The following is a 20,597-nucleotide window of genomic DNA, read 5'->3' as shown; positions in this document are numbered from 1 at the left end:
ATGTCACCTTTCTAATTATATCAATATTTCTGGATGATCATGTTTTATAGTCCAAAAGTCAACATATTATTGCACAAAACAAAATCACATTTTATTAGACATCAGACATGATATTGATTTTATGCACATTCACTCTAGGCTTTCTCGTGTGCCCAATCCACCTGCTTTAGAGTAAGGCAAAGGCATGTCTGGTTTTAAAAGGATAGTTATTTTTTATACATTTGGGTAGATACTTATTATGATTGTAACCTTATCTTTTCACATTCACTAGTTTCTCCTCCTACCTCTCATTAACATGGTAATAAAAATATTAAACAAAATGTGTCCGACAGGGTGCTTTACAAAGACCTTTGAAAACAAGGTGGGGTATTGCCCATATCTGATGCTGAGCCTCCATAATTGAAATAACTAAAACCCAACGATGAGAAGAAGTGAGCCAGGACCAATAAGGCTGGGGAGGATAGGGCTATCTGACCCTGGACATCCTCCAGTCCTCCAGACATCAAATGAGGCTAACTTGCTACAGTTTCTATAACACACTGTGAGAAGCTCATTTGGCGCACCTGCTTGATCATGTCTGGGGTTCTGCTTGTTCGATGACCAACCCGAACTTGGCTCATTCTCAGTCATTTCCTTCCCATCGCGAAAAGGTTTAAACACATTTTCTGCTCACAGCTTCAGTCCAGTACACTTCCACCAATATTTCATGCATTGCTGTTTTCCCCAATTTGTAGCAGAACTCGTTGCTCAATTGCACTGTGACCCAACCTCTCACCCTGACTGTGTTTGACTGCCCGCAGCGTGTTTACCCTGATGATCACGTGTACTCCACGCTTCCTGACGTGTCTCTGGATAGCCATGCGCACGTGTGTGCACCTGGCCCATGTTGTCGTTGAGATATCGGACCATTCACAGACCTTTTAGACTTAAAATCAGAGTAAGCAATTTCAGTTGAGTTCAGAGCAAGACTGAAGGTAAGGCTGGAGATCAGGTTCAATTTACTTTATATATAGTAAATTTGCTGCATACTGAAATGTGCATCTTTTTGCCTATCTGTAGATCTTCGCACCTCTCCCTACTGTTAATTTGTAGGGGTTTTTTTTAGCATGTTTTCTTTCTCAGGAAAAAGTTCTGTTATTTCTTCACCTTCCCCTTGCAGTTCAGCTCACTTCCTTTTTTCTTTATATCAACATTCATCCTCCAGTTAATATCCTAGTGACCGCACAGTCCGTCTACAGACTCTTTGCTGTCTGCCCTACGAGAAAACATGAGACTTTTCATTCTGATTTTCATTTGCTTTCAAGGTAAATACAAAACAAGGCTGTTATTATTGTTATTATTATTATTAATATTATTCATAATTATTTTTATTCTGTATTATAGTTTTGTATGGTAATAGAAGTAAGGGAATGGTGTAGCAGAGTAGCAGAAAAATATAGCTCCCCCAAAAGGGGATGTTATGCAAAGTTCCATAGTTTACGGATAAGTTCACCTTTGTAACATGCTACACCTGTAGTTAGGGTGTAACATGTAACATGTTTCAATAATGCACCTAAAAATGCTGAATGCACCCTCTGCACACTGCTATATACTTTCAAGCAAACTTTACAATACAAAATAGGGATATTTTGTCTACACATATGGCAATATGCCAACTGCATCAAAGTAATCCCTCTTAGGCTAGTCCTACTCTGCTCTGCAAATTTGAATGCTGCTGTGGACACCATGAGAACATGGGACAAAAAGACACAAAGTAGGGAATAGCTACACAGTTTAGGCCTGGGCACTGACCTGCAATACAATAGAGAGATATACCTGTGCTCAGATACATGCATATAATGTATCAGGTGCTTAAGCGGAGTGACTACAAATTAACACATAAAATACTGGATTAACCCTCTGCACAATGCTATAACGTTTCAAGCAAACTTTGCAATAAAAGTTAGAGATATTTAGTTCACACATATTGCAATATATGTTTAAGCTGCATCAAAGCAATCCCTCTAAGGCCAGTCCTACTCTTCTCTGCAAATGCTACTGTGGACACAATGCCAACATGGTGCAAAAAGACACAAAATTGGGGAGAGCTACATGGTTTAGGTCTGGCCACTGACCTACAATACAATAGAGAGATATACCTGTGCTCAGATCCCAATAGCTTGTACATGCATATAATATACCAGGTGCTAAAGGGGTGTGACCACATAATAACACTAAAAATACTGGATGAACCCTCTGCCCACTGCTATATCTTCTTAAGCAAACGTTGCAATGAAAAAAATAGGGATATTTAGTTCACACATATTGCAATACATGTTTCAGCTGGCCAACTGTGTCAAAGTAATCCCTTTAAAGCGGAGTTCCACCCGAAATTTATACTTACCTCCATCTTCTCGCTCCCGGTCACCTGAAAAACAAATGGATAATCGCAATTTTTTTTTTTTTTTCACTTACCTTTTAGAGAAAATATACTCACCTTACTTCCTTCTTCCTCCCCTCGGCGGCCACGGCGATTCGTCACTTCCTGACTTTTGCAATGATTCCTGGGAGCTGAACGTCATAGCTCCCAGGAATCATTGCGCCTGCACCGGCCCCGACGTCAGTTCCGGGGCGCGCGCGTCATCCCCTTCTAAACAGCTTCTGGGCATGCCCAGAAGCTGTGGAGGGATGACGCGCGCGACCCGGAAGTGACGTCGGGGCCGGTGCAGTGCATCGTGGGACCGAAGAAGGAGGAAGAGGACCGAAGAGGACGCGGAAGAGGATCGTGCTGGCTTCAAGCTGCCCACACCTGAGATGGCAGCGCTGGAGAAGACAATTTCAAGGTAAGTATATCTCCTGAAAGGTAAGTGCAACCCGGGACAGATCAGAGGCTAGCCATTGTGGAATGTGCTAGCCCTGACTGTCCCGGGGGTATTTTTGTAAAGAAATGTATAACCAGGGTGGAACTCCGCTTTAAGGCCAGTCCTACTCTTCTCTGCAAATGCTACTGTGGACACAATGCCAACATGGCCCAAAAAGACACAAAATGGGGGAGAGCTACACGGTTTAGGTCTGGCCACTGACCTGCAATGCAATAGAGAGATATACAGTAAACCCCCCTCCATTGCGGGGGTTACGTTCCGGACCCAGCCGTGAAAAGTGAAATTCCGCGAAATAGAAAAACCCTATTAAAATGCATTGTAGGCATGATTTTTTTACTGTCACTGTACGTGTAGAAGCATTTTAAGGTCTTTAAACACACTTTTAAAACAATAGAAACTAATTTAAACACATAAAAGATACTAAGAGACAGAGCAAGAGCTATGAAAAACACAAAAATCTTTCATTTTTAATGATTTATATAGTAAAATAACATTACAAAAAAAACCGCGAATTACCGGGACCGCAAAAACTGAACCGCGATGTAGCGGGGGATTACTGTATATGTATATGGGGGAGGGTGCACTGATAGAGATACGTTAAAGCTGCTACCGGTATTCATTGCCAGATGAATAAGAATATAGATATGTAAAGGATAAGGTGCGCTAAAAGAAAATAATGAATCCAACTCAAACAAATTTGCAAACAAACAAAGGTTGGATACCAAGTGAATGGTGTGTTTCAAAAAAAGTCCAAAGAACATCAAACATAAGTGTCCATATATGATAAAATCAAACTGGTGCTCCACAAAATGAATGAATAGTTTCTTCAACTTCAGTGTTAAAACCCACCACCAAGTGAAATTCTTCCTTACCAGACGGAAATAAGGTGTGCACAAAATATAACTAATGACCATAAATACTCGTGCTTCCAAACTCCAAGTGAACCACCCGAAATATTCCCTTACCAGACAGCAGGTAATTGGCGCTTTTAATTCCCTGGGACTCAGACAACATTGCAGAGAGAGCTGCAAACTGGATTTGAGATTTACCTCGCTACAGGCTGGTCACGAAAGAAGGTGGTAGTGGATACAAGTGGAACTACAAGCGCCCATTGCCTGCTATTTGAGACTCACCCTGCTGTAGGCTGGATACGGAGGAGGGAGTAGTCGTTATTAGTGGAATTAAAAGCGCCAATTACCTGCTGTCTGGTAAGGGAATATTTCGGGTGGTTCACTTGGAGTTTGGAAGCACGATTATTTATGGTCATTAGTTATATTTTGTGCACACCTTATTTCCGTCTGGTAAGGAAGAATTTCACTTGGTGGTGGGTTTTAACACTGAAGTTGAAGAAACTATTCATTCATTTTGTGGAGCACCAGTTTGATTTTATCATATATGGACACTTATGTTTGATGTTCTATGGACTTTTTTTGAAACACACCATTCACTTGGTATCCAACCTTTATTTGTTTGCAAATTTGTTTGAGTTGGATTCATTATTTTGTTTTAGCGCACCTTATCCTTTACATAATAGAGAGATATATACCTGTGCTCAGATTCGAATTAGTTTGTACATGTACAGTATATAATCTACCAGGTGCTAAAGGGGTGTGACCACATATTAACACTAAAAATACTGGATGAACCCTCTGCACGCTGCTATACCTTTTCTTAAAGCAGAGTTCCGGCCACAAAATCGACATAGTCGATTTTGGGCCATCCACTTGCTATAGCTCGCCTGAAAAAGAAATGGGTAGTTAGGATTTTTTTACTTACCTTGTAATTGCAGAAAAAAAATACTCACCTTTCTTCCACTTCCTCCCTCGGCCGCACGGCCCGCGCCATCACTTCTGCTTTGCAATGATTACTGGGAGCTGAACGTCATCGCTCCCAGTAATCAGTGGGCCGGCACCGGTCCCGACGTCAGTTCCGGTGTAGGCGCGTCATACCTTGCTAAACAGCTTCTGGGCATGCCCAGAAGCTGTGCAGGGATGACGCTGTAGACCCGGAAGTGACGGCGGGGCCGGCGCAGTGCATCGTGGGACCGAAGAAGACGGAAGAGGACGCGGAAGAGGATCGCGCTGGCTTCAAGCTGCCCACAACAGAGATGGCAACGCTGGAGAAGAAATTTTATAAGTAAGTATTTCTTCTTGCAGGTAAGTGCAACAAGGGACAGATCAGAGGCTATCCATTGTGGAATGTACTAGCCCTGACTGTCCCGGAGGTATGTTCATTGAAATTTTTTTTTTGTGGCCGGAACTCTGCTTTAAGCAAACTTTGCAATAACAAAAATAGGAATATTCAGTTTACACATATTGCAATACATGTTTAAGTTGGGCAATTGTCAAAGTAATCCCTCTTTAGTTATGTGTGAACTAAATATCCCTATTTTTAATTGCAAAGTTTGCTTGAAAGGGTAAAGCAGTGTGTAGAGAGTTCATCCAGTATTTTTAGTGTTAGTGGTCACACCCCTTTATCACATGGTAGATTATATGCATGTACAAGCTAATAAAAACATACAAAGATGCAGCGCTAAAAACTAACAGAAAGTCCTTGACAGGAAATTCAACAGTAAGGGCTCTTTCACACGGTCCGCCTCCGCAGGCGGATCCGTGTTGCTCAGCGGGGATCGATCCGCGATCCCCGCTGAGCCGGGCGGATGACAGCTCCGTCTCTGCTTGCAGAGCGGAGAGGGAGGTGTCTCAGCACCCGCTGCCCTCTATGGGGGATCGGATGAGAGCGGACCGCCTGTCCGCTCTCATCAGATCCGCTCTTCTCCGATTACTGAACGGATGGAAAAATAGGGTTTCCATCCATCCAGATTTCAGCACAGGATCGGATGCGGATGGCAGCGGGTGTCAGCGGAGGTGACCTCCGCTGACACCCGCTGCCCCATAGAGCTGCATGGAGGATCCGATCAGATCCGCCTAAAAAACTGACAGGCGGATCTGATCGGAACGCCCGTGTGAAAGAACCCTAAGAGTCCAATAGGTGTGGAGTCCAAAATAGAAAATCTTGTGAGAGATCCTCCACCGACACACTGACTCTTACCATCCAGAATGGACCACTACATACAGTGATCGATTGACTTGTTACAGAATCCAATCGATCGAACAGCAACACTCTCCCACCTTTAAACAGATTACACTTCATATGGCCCTCAATGGAATTAACATTCCAACATAGATAGAAAGACACTTCATAGTGTAAAACAGTATCTGAGATACAATCAGCGCTACCCATCACTATTCAAAGACTGTGTCAATATTTCAATATACTCAATAATTATATAAAATGTCTCTGCAGCCACAGCTGCACTGGGCAATGAATGGGAAATGCTCTATAATGAGCGACTTCCTGTTCATCCACAAACTGAAGCATAGTAAACACAGTTTACTATGCTTCAGTTATGAAGGAACACAGTGAGTGAGTGTGTTCACTGTGTTCATTAAGAAAAGGAAGGGGACGGTAAATGACATATTTACTAGCCCCTTCCCCCACTTTCCTTTCTAAAACATCCCCCCGCAGGAGTCAGGGGGAGAAGACAGAGGGAAGTCAGCAGCGCTGCGAGGGGCACAACACAGAGGGAAGCCCAGTCAATAGGGGGGATCAGCACTGCATGCAGTGAATAGGGTGTGCCCAGGCAGACCCGGCACACCCTTGCGCACGCCTATGGCTATACAGTTTAGAACATTACATAGACCTGACCTCTATACAGTATGCTATGTTGTGTGTAAAAAAAGTTCTTCTTCAAGGTAGATAGGGTTAGCTGCTTGTCTATATTCTGTTTCATTTTACTAAAATTATCCTTTTGGTTTTGCTAATGTTTACCAAATGCTTATACTTTTAAAAATATTCATTGATTTACTTTTTATTAGTTGCTTCTCTCATATTTCAGGTTGTCAGTGAAAAATGTGCTACAGTGCCTTGAAAAAGTATTCATACCCCTTGATATTTTCCACATTTTGTCATGTTACAACCAAAAACATAATACAAGGGAAGGAATTATCCCTTAACAAGGGTAAACAGCCATTGAGGTTCACATGTTTCATACATTGCTTCACCTTTCTTACCAGTAGAAGTCAATGCATGATCATTAGATATTTTTATATGTGTCACTGGATCCTTAAATGAATAAATAAATTGTTAGTGTTTGAATTATTTTGAGCTGCCGCTCTGCATTTTTTCTGTGGGTGATTTTATTGCTACATATAGTTTAATTTTGACTCTCAAACAGAGCATGCCATGGATAATAAAGGGGGACACCGGGAGCAATAGAAAAAAATGACTGACTGAAGTTTTAAGTCTTGCTGGTTTGGTGTTAGATTGAGAGGAGTGCAGAGAATGCTGAGAGGAGTGCAGAGGATGCTGAGAGGAGTGCAGAGGATGCTGAGAGGAGTCACAAGACTTCTGATTAGGTAACATTCAGCCTCAGCCTTTCCTTAATATCTGCATAAGAATAGCATGCTGCCTCCAAGAAACATTTGCTTTTAGAATATGGAAAAATGTATACATAAAACTGTTGGAAGATCATGGAAGGGTGTGTTACTCTTTAGTAAACTAATATTAGAATGATATTGTGTCTGTTCTGTTAGTTGCAGGAATTGCAGCCTCTTCCGGTAAGTCCTGTGTTTATCAGGTGAAAACTCGTATTGTGCAATCTGGAGGATCTGTTATTATACCGTGTTCATACAACGACCCCCAGAAACTGGGTAAAGAGGAACAAATAGACATCCGCTGGTCGGAGGGAAATGAAACATCATGTTTGCATGCCAGAGATGAGATCTCTTCTGGAAAAGTTGCAGAGAAATATAATGGGCGTCTCTTCACAGGGAAGAATCCTAATAGGAACAGGACACATTATATGGAAATCAGAGGACTGAAACCAACAGATGGTCCTGTATTCTGCTGCCAAATATTTAACAAACAAAATCAGGAAACATTTTGGAAAAGTCAGTACGGGACCCTTCTTCGATTCTCAGGTAATCACATAGTGCTTTTTTTCCATAAACCAACAGATTTTAATATTTGAGACAAGGTAAGTAGATAAACATACTTTTAGGTTAAGGATCCTCAAACTACGGCCCTCCAGCTGTTGTGGAACTACACATCCCATGAAGCATTGTAAAAAAACTCTGACATTCACAGACATGACTAGGCATGATGGGAATTGTAGTTCCTGAACAACTGTAGGGCCATAGTTTGAGGACCCCTGCTTTAGGTGCTTCAAAACAGTCAGTAAGGTGGTTGTATGTGAGGTTCATTCTGAACAGAGGTAAGTCCATAACACAAACCTCTTTACTAAGTCCTATTCTATTTCATAGTCATGGAGAAGAAGGGAATGTCAATTCTGTCTATCTGCAAGAAGTGCAGCGGTTAGTGAGGGGGAAGGGTGTAATTTATGTTGATCTTTTTTAAGTTTGATGGAAGCTAATATCTCATCAGTTTGCCTTTTTCTCTGCCATTTAACATGAATATGCAGTTTAATAAGGATTCAACACATACATGCCTTATATGTAGACCACAATATAAAGGGATCAATGTTTGGACTATCATCGATCTCAAGGAACTTTTGATGGGCTTGACAAATTTGACAACATATGGAGGGATCAGTCAGTAGGGATGGATTCAATATTCACATATTTGGAGATCAGGTTTTAGGAGTGCTCAATTCTAGGAGGATAGGTGCGTGGTCTGACCATGTTATCTTCCCAATGGTGCTTGAAATTACATCCTGAAGAGTCCAATTGTCGGTTAGAAATAAGTCTATGCATGAGTAGGAAGCCTGTGCTGGTGAGTAGTAAATAAAGTCTAGTTCTGATCCCTGTTGGCGGCGCCAGATATTGAATATGTCATGTTGACAAAATTGGTGGTTTAGAGTCTGATAGTGAGAGCATTTTTTAGAGGAGGAGTCCAGGCTGGCGTCCTCAACAGTATTAAAGTCAACTTCAATGATGAGGTGAGGTGATGAGGTGGTATGTGCAGATAGTAGACGTAGAAGATTTTTGCAGAACCGCAGTTGTTTAGTATTAGGCAAGTATACATTGACCAAGGTCTATGTGATGTCATTAATGTTGCAGACAAGTATGGGATAGCGACCTTGAGGGTCTGCTACCTTTTGGATGAGGATGAATGGGAGAGTATTGCGTACTGCTATGAGCACTCCACATTTATTTTTCTCTGCCGAGGCCAGAAAAAGATGGTCAAAGTTTTAAACTTAAATTAAGGAGATTTATACGTAGAGAAATGCATTTCCTGCACTATGAAAGAGTCTCACTGTAGTTTAGTATTTTCCTTCATAAGGGCTGATCTCTTGTATGGGCTGTTTAAGCCTATGGCACTGAGAGAGACAATTCTGAAGGACATCTTGGCAGATGAAGACAAAAGGTGAGCTTGGAGGTATTAAATGGATGAGGGTGGAGTCTCCTTAGTAGATAGATGGTAGGAGGTCAGATGTGGGCAGGAAAGTGGTGTCAGGTGGTAATAAAGAGAGAAAGAAGGGTAGCACTGAAGTTAATTTAAGGGAGTAGAGTTCAAGTTAAGTTTTCAGTGCAAGCAGTTGGCAAATAATAAGTTGAGAAAGTTTTGTGAGTGGAGTGAGACAATGGGCTGCTGTACAGAAAAACTACTAGATGCAAGGCTGCGGGGTACGAGGGTTAGTCTAGACCAATAGGGAACCAGGCAAATCCCTAGTGGTGATTGGCAAAATAAAAACTATAGAACATATGCTACAGTACCCCAGCTAAAAATCAACCATCAGAAAAAAAAAACAGTTTAAGTATCTTGACCAGTCGGATTCCATTTGGCGTGATGGTGGTGTTGAAGGCTCTCCTTGGATCACAGGGAGGCTGCACAATTCCTGCAGGAGATGCAGGCCTCCCTCCAGCATATGGACAGTAGAGCTTTGGTGATGGTGACAAGTTGCTTTTGTTATACATGGTCATCTTAGAAAGGTCAGTATAGACTCAGAGCTTGATAGCTGAAAATGGCTCAGGTAGTGTAGCAGAGCATTTTGCTGCAAGCATAACCCTTTCTTTGACCTAGAGAAAGTGGATGCGAGCCAAAACATCCCTGGGTGTTGTGTCCGGGATGAAAGCTGGTTTAGGGAGCCTATGGGCCACTTCAAGATCTATTAGCTTGGGAATGAAGGACCGCATCAATTGCTGGAGAAAGAGGGTCAGGTCTGTCTGCTGCACGTTTTCAGGAATGTTTCCAAATTTAATATTATTCCTGCATGACCGATATTCGGTGATGTCACAAGGGGGCGGGGTCACCCTATTTAAGAACTGCCAGACGGAGGAGCGGGTAGACAGCAGTTAGCCATCGATGAGTGTGGAGCTTTTTTTTTTTCAAAAAACTATTTTGGGTCCGGCGGTGCAGTAGGCGTCATGATCTACTTCTGGGGACATTATTTTTATTTTTAATAAAGGAATTGTCAAAAACTGTCTTTATGGGTTTTTTTCTATATGACATTTTTTAGGGTGAATGGGTAGGGGGTTCAATGTACCCCATACACTATTTACATAGTGGGGGGCCAGAATCTGGGGACCCCCTTGTTAAAGGGGGCTTTCAGATTCCAATAAGCCCCCTGCCCACAGACCCTTACAACCACAGCCCAGGGTTGTGGGGAAATGGCCCTTGTCTTCATCATTATGGGGACAAGGTGCTTTGGGGCCCCCCATGTTGAGGGCATTCGGCCGGGTATGGCTCATCCCCTCCCTTTCCTGATCCTATGGCAATTTTGGAGTGGGGTTCCCTTCAATGGCTTTGGGGGGTGTGGAACCCCACGTTGTATTTTTCAGGATAATTCTGGCCGGCAATTCTTCTTTTTACATTTAAATGTCAGCGAACAGCTGACAGCTGATGACTCATTGGTTGTTAAGAACATGGCAGCTGGCTTCCCCGCCTGCTCCTTAGCAACCAGCTAAATACAGTGTTTTTAAAGGGCAACAAATGGGGAATGTATGAAAAATGCATAAAAAAAATGTGGGTTTCAAAAGGCAAAATGCACAGCAAAACGTGCCTGAAAAACGCATCAACAGCAACCGAATAGATGTGAAACAAGACTAATAGAGTGGATGGAGAGATTTCTATGCCGTACTTTTCTTCTGTCAGGATATCCAAACAGCAGCTTCATCTAAATTAAATGCAGCCGCTGTTCTGCCCACCTGGATGCAACAGGTAAATTTGGCTGGTTCATCGGGAATTTACACAGTGCATAGCCAGCTTTGGAACTCATCTAGGATACTGTGTCCCGTTCTAGAGATCTTATTTACAAAAAAGATATTGATAAGATAGAACGAGTCCAGAGATGGGTAACAAAAAAATGGTGGAAGTCCTGGGAAATAAAACATATGAAGAGAGACTGCAGGAACCTAATATGAACAGCCATGAGGAAAGAAGAAAAAGGGAGGACAAATATAAGGATCGGTTTGGGAAAAGAGTGTTCTGTGAGCTTTTCCTGCATTGAATGTGCTGCCCTTGCGATCTGCAATTGGGTGCTGATGTATTGGCAATGACACCCCAAACGCAGCTGTTTGCGGGCACCAAATCACATGGTACTGCAGTACTATGCAATTTGGTGCAGTGTGTTTTGAAAAAGTAGTACTCGCATTGCTTTTTCCATGTTCCAGAGCGATTTGCATTGTCAAAATCGCAACACACTGGAAAACACGAAAACGCATGGGAACGCACACGTTCAAACACATGTTTTCCGATGTGAATTGACGATGAAACATTTCAATGCATAAAGAGATGTGACTAAGGTTCAGAAGGGTAGTATTATAAATTTGAAGCTAAAGCTGGCTATACACAGATTTTCATCTACACACTCCATCTTTTTAAATTAATCTGTTCTCAATGGTTCCACAGTACATTAACCACTTCTTGACCGGAAGGATTTTCCCCCTTTAATGACCAGGCCATATTTTGAGATTCGGCACTGCATTACTTTAACAGACAATTGCACGTTTGTGCGACACTGTAACTAAATAAAATTGATGTCATTTTTTTCCCCGCAAACAGAGCTTTCTTTTGGTGGTATTTGATCACCTGTGCAATTTTTATTTTTTGTCCTATAAACAAAAAAAGAGCGACAATTATGAAAAAAAAAAAAAAACAATATTTTTCACATCTTTCACATCTTCTATATAACATTCCCCCCCCAAAAAAAAAACATTAAAAATAGAATTTTTTTAACATTTTAGCCCAATTTGCTTTCTGCTACATATTTTTTGGTAAAAAAAAAAATCGCAATAAGCGTATTTCGATTGGTTTGCGCAAAAGTTATCGCGTCTACTAACTGCGGGCAAATATTTGTCATTTTTATTGGTTTTTTTTTGGTTTTTTTACTAGTAATGGCGGCGATCTGCGATTTTTTGCGGGACTGCGACATTGCGGTGGACAGATCGGACCCCTAACTGACATTTTTGACACTTTTGGGGGGACCAGTGACATTACTAACGTAATCAGTGCTAAAAAAATATGCACTGTTACTGCAATAATGACACTGGCAGGGAAGGGGTTAACATTGTGGGAGATCAAGGGGTTAAAAAAAAGCCTAGGGGAGTGATTCTAACTGTGGGGGGCATGGCTTGTGAAATGATCATAGAGATCTGTGATCCTATATAGAAGGATCGCAGGCGCTTTGTAATAATTCCAGAAAGAAGAACGGTGAGATGTGTTTACAACAGCTGCTCGTCCTTCTCTCTCAGCAGGGAACGATCGCGGGTGTCAGGCTGCAATCGGAGCCGCCTGCCCCGTGCATTGACTTCCCCGCTGACGAGCGGGGGGTAGGAGTGCCCTGCTGGTGGCGCGCGCTCACCCCTTAGCTCCCTGCTTGCGACCAACATAAACCTACGGCGGTTTGCGCAGGAGAGGAGGAGAGGCCGCCTGCCGCAGTATAACCTCGGCGAGCGGTCGTACAGTGGTTAAAGCTGAACTCTGAGGTAAGAAAATACACCAATCTGCCATAACTTTATGATTACCCAGCTAATAATGAGTAGGTTCCTTTTTTGCCACTAAAACAGTCCTGACCCATCGAGGCATGGATGCCACTAGAGCTCTTTTCCAGCATATCCCACTGATGCTCAATTGGATTGAGATCACAGAATTTGGAGGCAAAGTAAACACCTCCAACTTGTTGATGAGTTACTCAAACCATTCTTGAATCATTTTTGCAGTATTGCAGGGCACATTAACCTGCCAAAAGAGGCCAATAACAAGAAAATGGCCCCTGCCGCCACCTATAAATGGCCTTCACAGCAAGAAGCACATGGAAAGGCAACACAGGGCACACTGGACACCCAGCACATAGCACAATGGTAGCAAAGGTGTCAAGTGTGTCCCCTCATCAACATTTCATCAGTAACAAGCAAAATGGCCCCTGTCCCCACCTATAACTGGCCATCACAAGATGTAGCACATGGAAGGGCAACGCATGTGTGGGTGTCCAGTGTGCCCCTTTACCTTTAAGGAGGATTGGGTTACCTACAGGCCCACCTGCCCCCTAGCTACCCATTAGAATCCATGTGCTCCCACTGTGGAGACTCTCATAAATTTACAGAATTTAGGACTGCAGGTAAACCCCTGTTTTTAACGCATGCTGTTGGACAGGTTAATTTGGTTGGTAAGCAGACTGGTTGGTAAGTTAAACTGGGAATTTCTCTGGTTTTGTCTTGAAAGTGTCCACTGCCAACAGGGAATACCATTTCCATGAAGGCGTGTACTTGGTCACCAACAATGTTTAGGTTGGTAGTACATGTCAAAATAACATCCATATAAATCTCAGGTTCCAAGGTTTCCCAACAGAACATTGTCCAAAGCATCACATTGCCTCCAGCAGCTTACCTTCTTCCCATACAGCATCCTGCTACGATCTCTTCCCCAGGTAAGTAACGCACACGCACCCGGCCATCCACATGATGTAAAAGAAAACGTGATTCATCAGACCAAACTACCTTCTTCCATTGCTCCGTTATCCAATTATGATGCAAACATGGAAAATGTAAGCACTTTTGACTGTAGACATGGGTCAGCATGGGCACCCTGACCAGTCTGCAGCTACACGACCCCATACACAACAAACTGCGATGCTCGGTGTGTTCTAAGGCTCGGTTCACATTTATGCGATGCGGGAAGGCTGCGAATTCGCAGCCTGTTCCCGCATCGCACACGCACCCCCGGCAGTTCACACTGCCATATGCGATACGCTGGGGGTGTCAATGTAATCTTAACGACACCCCCAGTTTGATCGCATATCGCAGTGCGATCGTGCAGTTCGCACAGGATCGGATCGCACAAGTGTGAACCGCTGTGCGATCCGATCCTGATGCGGCTGCAAAAATGCCTCCTGTGCGTGTTTGCACCGGGTGCGATGCGAATTTAGCCATACAAACTGTATGGCTAAACTCGCACCGCACAGCTGATCGCATGTAATGTCGGAGCAGTGCGCTCCGACATTACATGCGAACCCGGCACTCGCACAAATGTGAACCGGGTCTGAAACCTTTCTATCAGAACCAGCAATCAAATTCTTAGCAATATGAGTTACAGTAGCTCCTCTATTGGATAGGACCGCACAGGCCAGCCTTCACTCCCCACCTTCATCAATGAGTCTTGGTAGTCTTTGACCCTCTCTTGTCAGTTTTCCTTCTTTGGACCACTTTTGTCTTGTGGTAAATGAACATCTCACAAGAGCTGCAGTTTTGTAATTACTCTGACCCAGTTGTCAAACCATTACAGTTTGGCACCTGTCAAAGTCACTCATATCGCTTGCCCATTTTTTCTACTTTCAAAACCTAACCTTCAGGGACAACATGTTTGCTTGCTGCCTAATATATCCCACCCACTTTCAGATGCCATTGTAAAAAAATAATTAATATTTTTCACTTTAATTGTCAGAGGTCATATACAATATATATAAATAATATCTTATTGTCATTATCTAGATCAGAAAATTCCCACTCAGTTGGATGAATTGATTGCTGTACCAGATGAAGACATTGTCATCCCCTGTCACTACAAGAGCATGGATTCAGTCCAGAAAGTCACCTGGTATCGTGTAGACAGCAATTCGCAAATTTGTGACACTACTGAAAAAAAAAATTATATATTGGACAATCTACATCAAGATAACCAATACTCACTGGTCAATTACCCTCAAGATATCTCACTACACATACGAAAAACCAACAATAAAAATAAGGGTGGTTATTGCTGTGACGTCACTACTACTACAAGGGGATTTTTAAGCAAACAAATAACAACACTTCTTGTTGCAGGTATGAGCACAATGAGGTCAGTTTCTGTTTAAAAAATCTGATTTAGGTGTATGGCCATCGTTCTCCACATTTTGAACACATTTCCTAAAAAATAGATGTGACAAGAAGGCTTTGCAGTATTAATGGAAGTCAATGTTCAAGTTGCCCAATCAATCAAACATGCAACTGTATAGATTCATGTATAGATGATAAAGGGTTGATAGTCACATCTGGGCTCACTCATATATCAGGTCTACACTATACAGTAAATACCATACACATCCAAGCCAAGAGAAAGAAAAAGTAACAAGTTGTGGAACTACCCATCACTGATATAAGGTTAGTTACACAAAACTGACCAGGACTGATTGTGCATTTTAAAGCACAATTATGGCTGGGAATTGAGCTAAAAAACAAAACCATATTCAAATGGGTTAAAAAATGAGAAGTTAAAAATTAGATAAAAAAGCAAGACCATGTAAAATGGGTTAAAAAAGCAAAACCTAATACTCTAATTGCCCAAGTGCTGCAAAAGTCTAATTCCAGTCTTATTTCTATTTATTTTTTTATTCAGTCCGGTGGGTTTAGAACACATATTGTATGGCAAACATAAGGCCTGTGGGCTGAATCCGGCCCACCGAGCCTTGTCATGTGGCCCTCGCACCCAGTTTTGCATTCAGAACATAGCGGAACTCCATTCCGCCACCTCCGGCTCTCACCCTCCACTCTCGCTCCCCGCTGTCACTTGTAAACCCCCAGATAGCAGATCCTTTTACACACTCATAGTGGGGCATGGAGGGGACAGATCTCTGAGAATCTAAGAGAGAGAACGATCTCCCTACAAGGCGAGGCAGACACCTACACAGGAAGGTACTAGAGCCAAATACATGGGTAGTAGAGCCGCCTATACAGGGAGGTACTAGAGCTGGGCTAGAAAATAGGGAAGAGTAGAGATGTGAGGAAGCTTTGGGTCGGGGGGGGGGGGCAGTTGTTGCATTCTGTGCATAGTGTACCCCTAAGCCCTGCACTCATTATACAACTCACCCGTGAACTTTACACTCTGAACGTAACGCACCCCTGAACCCTGCACTCTGTACATAGTGCACCCTTGAATGCACTCTGTACGTAGCACACTCCTAAACTCTGCACTCTATACGTAGTGTACCCTTGAACCCTGCACTCTGTACATAGCGCACCCCTGAACTCTGCACTTTGTACTTAGTGCACTCCTAAACTCTGCATTGTGTACACAGAGCACACCCCTGAACCCTGCACTCTGTACATACCACACCCCTGAACCCTGCACTTTGTACTTAGTGCACTCCTAAACTCTGCACTGTGTACATAGCGCACCCCTGAACCCTGCAGTCTGGACGTAACACACCCCTGAACTCTGCACTCAGTATGTAGTACACTCCTGAAATCTTCACTCTGTATGTAGCGTAATCCTGAACTCTGCACTCTGTGCATAGTGCACCCCAGATACAACTGGCCTTTTGAGGGCAACCATACTGCTGATGTGGCCTGCAAAGAAATTGAGTTGTACCCCTTTGGTTTAGAAACAGCAACACTTTTTTTGTGATAAAGCTAGAACCTCTGACAGATCACTCTCTGCCCACATTAGGAAAATTTTCGTATTCCATTTTGTCTGATACCATTACCTGGACTAGAAGTGAGGAGGATTCTCCCCGGTAGAGACACTGATATCAGTTGCTGCACAGCAATGTAGTAACCTGCTAAGTTCAAAGTCCAACAATTGTCTAGCAACAAATGTATGTTGCACACCTCGAACTTAGAAAAAGCCCTAGCAAGTGAAAATCAAATAGAGCATGTCCCTATATATATATATATATATATATATACATACAGTATGTGTGTACTGTATATAAGGAAGAACAAGCAAGACGTCCTAAAAGAATGGAAGGGCCCCCATAATATGAGTCTGTCTGGGATTATATGAATAGACAGAGCAATTAAGATTTAAACCCATAGAAGAACTACGCATAGTTTTAGATGTTTAAGACAACCTGCATGCTGATTTCTTAAAAAAAAAATGTACAAAAAAGATATTTATTTCATTTTTATTTATTTTGTATTATAAATTATATTTTATTTTTTAAAGCAAACTCACTTTGCAACATTTTTCACAAATGTTCCAGATTATTGCACAGCACAGTAGTTGTGTGCATTATGTGATACACTTTCAGAGTCAAATCTTGCTATGTTCTTATTTTCTAGACCAGAAATCATTCAATACTATGAATTATCCCGAAATCAAAGTCCAAAAAGGAGGATCTGTAAATCTGACTTGTTCCTACACCCAACCCGACACTTACAAAGATATTGTGCGGGTCAATGTATACTGGAGAGTGGGGAATGTAACCGGACCGTATGCCTACCACCCCTACCAGGAAATGGTGAATTCCAGGTATATAGAAAGAACAAACATAACGGGGACAGCAAACCTCCATATAAAAGATGTAAAGACCGAGGACAACACAACCTTTCACTGCTTTGTGGTGTTCAAAATGTGTAACGGTGACAACCAATATGGGGATTCAATTAAGTACGGAGGAGGGACCAGACTAAACGTTGAAGGTAATTTAAAAGGATGTCTGACCTCATATTTCTTATTTTATTATTTTAAGATACCTGGTATAAATTAAAACTTAAAGTGCACCTAAACACAAAAACAAAACAATCCAGTATATTCCTTTAAAATGATGGCTAAATTATTTTTTTTTTTGTTTGTTCTAGGTTTTTTTCCCCCTTTATTTTCACTTGGTGATCCTGCAAAAAACACACATTCTGTTCCTGAGTGGCTATACAATGTCACACTTGATAGACACCATATCTATGAAGGGAGCTATGGTTGTCACCCTAGGCTGCTCTCCTGATATAGACTACAAACGTGTCCATTAGGGATGATCGAACTTTTGAAAAGTTTGGTTCGACCAGAACACCCGAATTTCCCGAAAGTTTGGTTCGGATTCACGAACCCCATTGAAATCAATGAGACCCGAACTTCGGGAATCAAAAAACACCATTTTGAAGCCCTAAAACCCAATAAATGCCCCTAAAAAGTGCCTAGGGTTCTGGGTCATGCCCCAGGGACTATTAATCACACAAAAAAAAAGTTCTTAAAAATTGTCATTTTTGATAGAGAGCCAATTATTGAAAAAATTATTGGAAAAAAAATGTGATTTCTTTGGATTTAGTGTCTGGGGGGTCTAAAAAGTGTACTTGTGAAGTTTCCGCTCTGTAGCATGTCCAGAACCAGAATTATAGCATGCCAAACCTTCAGAAATGACTTTTTTGCTTAACCGCACCTTTCTTTTGCTCCTAATAAAGCAGATGTGTGTGACGCCTTTTGCAGTGGACTTAACGCTTACAACAAGAACAGGCGTTAACTTGTCACCGAGGCTTTAAGTCCACTGCAAAAGGCTTTGCTACTCTGCATCACACACATCTGCTTTATTTAGCAACAACTTTGGGTCGCATAGCAGTGTGCGTCTTGCAGGTGATTTTCACATTGCACAGTTGATAAAGCCTCAGTGACAACTATACATAAATTAAAATTCATCACAAAAAAGAACAGATTATTTTTCTTAGAATTTCAGTAGCGCGGGATGGTGTTACCCTCCTTTCATAAAGTGCAAATAAATAAAGTGCATAAATTGCATAAATAATCCAAAACATCCAACTAAGCAAGAAGAGTCCTTCAAAAGTCTTTGTTTATGTAGTGCCAGAGCTGGTGGTGGTGACATTGTACGGTGGTTCCTATAACTGACACCAATGACCCTGCATTAAAGGCACTGTGTATTGGCACTACATAAACAAAGACTTTTGAAGGAGATACTGAATTTTGGGTTTTCACTAGCTGTAAGCCATAATTATCAAAATTAAAAGAAAAATGCTTGAAATATATCACTCTGTGTGTAATGCATCTACTGTATATAAAATATATGAGTTTTACTTTTTGATATGAATTACTGAAATATATTAACTTTTTGATGATATTCTAATTTTATGAGATGCATATATATATATATATATATATATATATATATATATATATATATATATATATATATATATATATATACAGTTGCAAGAAAAAGTATGTGAACCCTTTGGAATGATATGGATTTCTGCACAAATTGGTCATAAAATGTGATCTGATCATCATCTAAGTCCCAACAATAGACAATCACAGTCTTCTTAAACGAATAACGAATATAACACAAAGAATGAATAGTTGCCATGTTTTTATTGAACACACCATGTAAACATTCACAGTGCAGGTGGAAAAAGTATGTGAACCCTTAGATTTAATAAATGGTTGAACCTCCTTTGGCAGCAATAACTTCAACCAAACGTTTCCTGTAGTTGCAGATCAGACGTGCACAACAGTCAGGAGTAATTCTTGGCCATTCCTCTTTACAGAACTGTTTCAGTTCAGCAATATTCTTGGGATGTCTGGTGTGAATCGCTTTCTTGAGGTCATGCCACAGCATCTCAATCGGGTTGAGGTCAGGACTCTGACTGGGCCACTTCAGAAGGTGTATTTTCTTCTGTTTAAACCATTCTGTTGTTGATTTACTTCTTTGCTTTGGGTCATTGTTCTGTTGCAACAACCATCTTCTGTTGAGCTTCAGCTGGTAGACAGATGGCCTTAAGTTCTCCTGCAAAATGTCTTGATAAACTTGGGAATTCATTTTTCCTGTGGGCTTTCTTGTACATCATCTTTAGAAGAGGCTTCCTTCTGCGACGACAGTCATGGAGACCAATTTGATGCAGTGTGCAGCGTATGGTCTGAGCACTGACAGGCTGACATCCCACCCCTTCAACCTCTGCAGCAAAGCTGGCAGCACTCATGTAGCAGGTTTTCCAGGTATTGAGCCTGATGTGGGTCTGCCATTGTTACCGGTTACCTTTCCAGCCCATGTGAGCTGCGACCCTGGGTGTGAGCACTGAGACAATGACAATTCCAGCATCTTGGTTTGGTTGTTTTATTGTATTTTAGGGGATGGGAGAAGGGAATGAGTGAGATACTCCTCTGGCTCAACTAGGTACACTTTTGGGACTCTTTAGCAAAAATGTGCTTGTCAGGGCTGTCTTAATGCCAGTCGACGCTAGCCAACGCTTCCTGATGCTTGAAAGTAATGTAACACTGAAAACTGTGCTGGAACCTCAACCTTAGTCCAGAAGATCCAGGACTGTAGAATATTGAACTTCTGACACTGCTTTGTTCAAAAGTTACTAACTGGCTCCCTCCAGTCCTGCGCTGGTTTGAGGTAGCTCGTTTTGAATTTCTGTACTGCTGCAACTCTCAATTGATGCACTCACACTATGTACTAACTCATCAGGGCCCAAACTGCAGGTGCCCCCTTTAACACTTCAGGGTCCTCAACCTAGGTACCCCCTCTATCACTTAAGGGTCCTTTGACCAGGTACCCCCTTTACAGCTAGCTGA

General features: G+C 42.0%; 1 protein-coding gene across 1 annotated transcript in view; it reads left to right on the top strand.

The window, feature by feature from the left end:
- The first annotated feature begins 1,187 nt into the window (after positions 1 to 1,187).
- Positions 1,188 to 20,597, top strand: part of LOC309552859 (uncharacterized protein) — a 50,549-nt gene continuing 31,139 nt past the window's right edge. Inside the window, exons 1-4 of the mRNA XM_082253770.1 lie at positions 1,188 to 1,304; positions 7,457 to 7,843; positions 14,810 to 15,142; positions 17,360 to 17,719. Of these exons, the coding sequence (XP_082109896.1) occupies positions 1,268 to 1,304; positions 7,457 to 7,843; positions 14,810 to 15,142; positions 17,360 to 17,719 (1,117 nt within the window). The 5' untranslated portion in view covers positions 1,188 to 1,267. The remainder of the gene's footprint in view (positions 1,305 to 7,456; positions 7,844 to 14,809; positions 15,143 to 17,359; positions 17,720 to 20,597) is intronic.

The sequence above is a fragment of the Pelophylax lessonae genome (assembly GCF_965119305.1).
Source record: "Pelophylax lessonae genome assembly, chromosome: 4".
NCBI lineage: Eukaryota > Metazoa > Chordata > Amphibia > Anura > Ranidae > Pelophylax > Pelophylax lessonae.
Note: the sequence above shows the minus strand (reverse complement) of the source record. Positions and strands in the feature narration are given on the sequence as shown.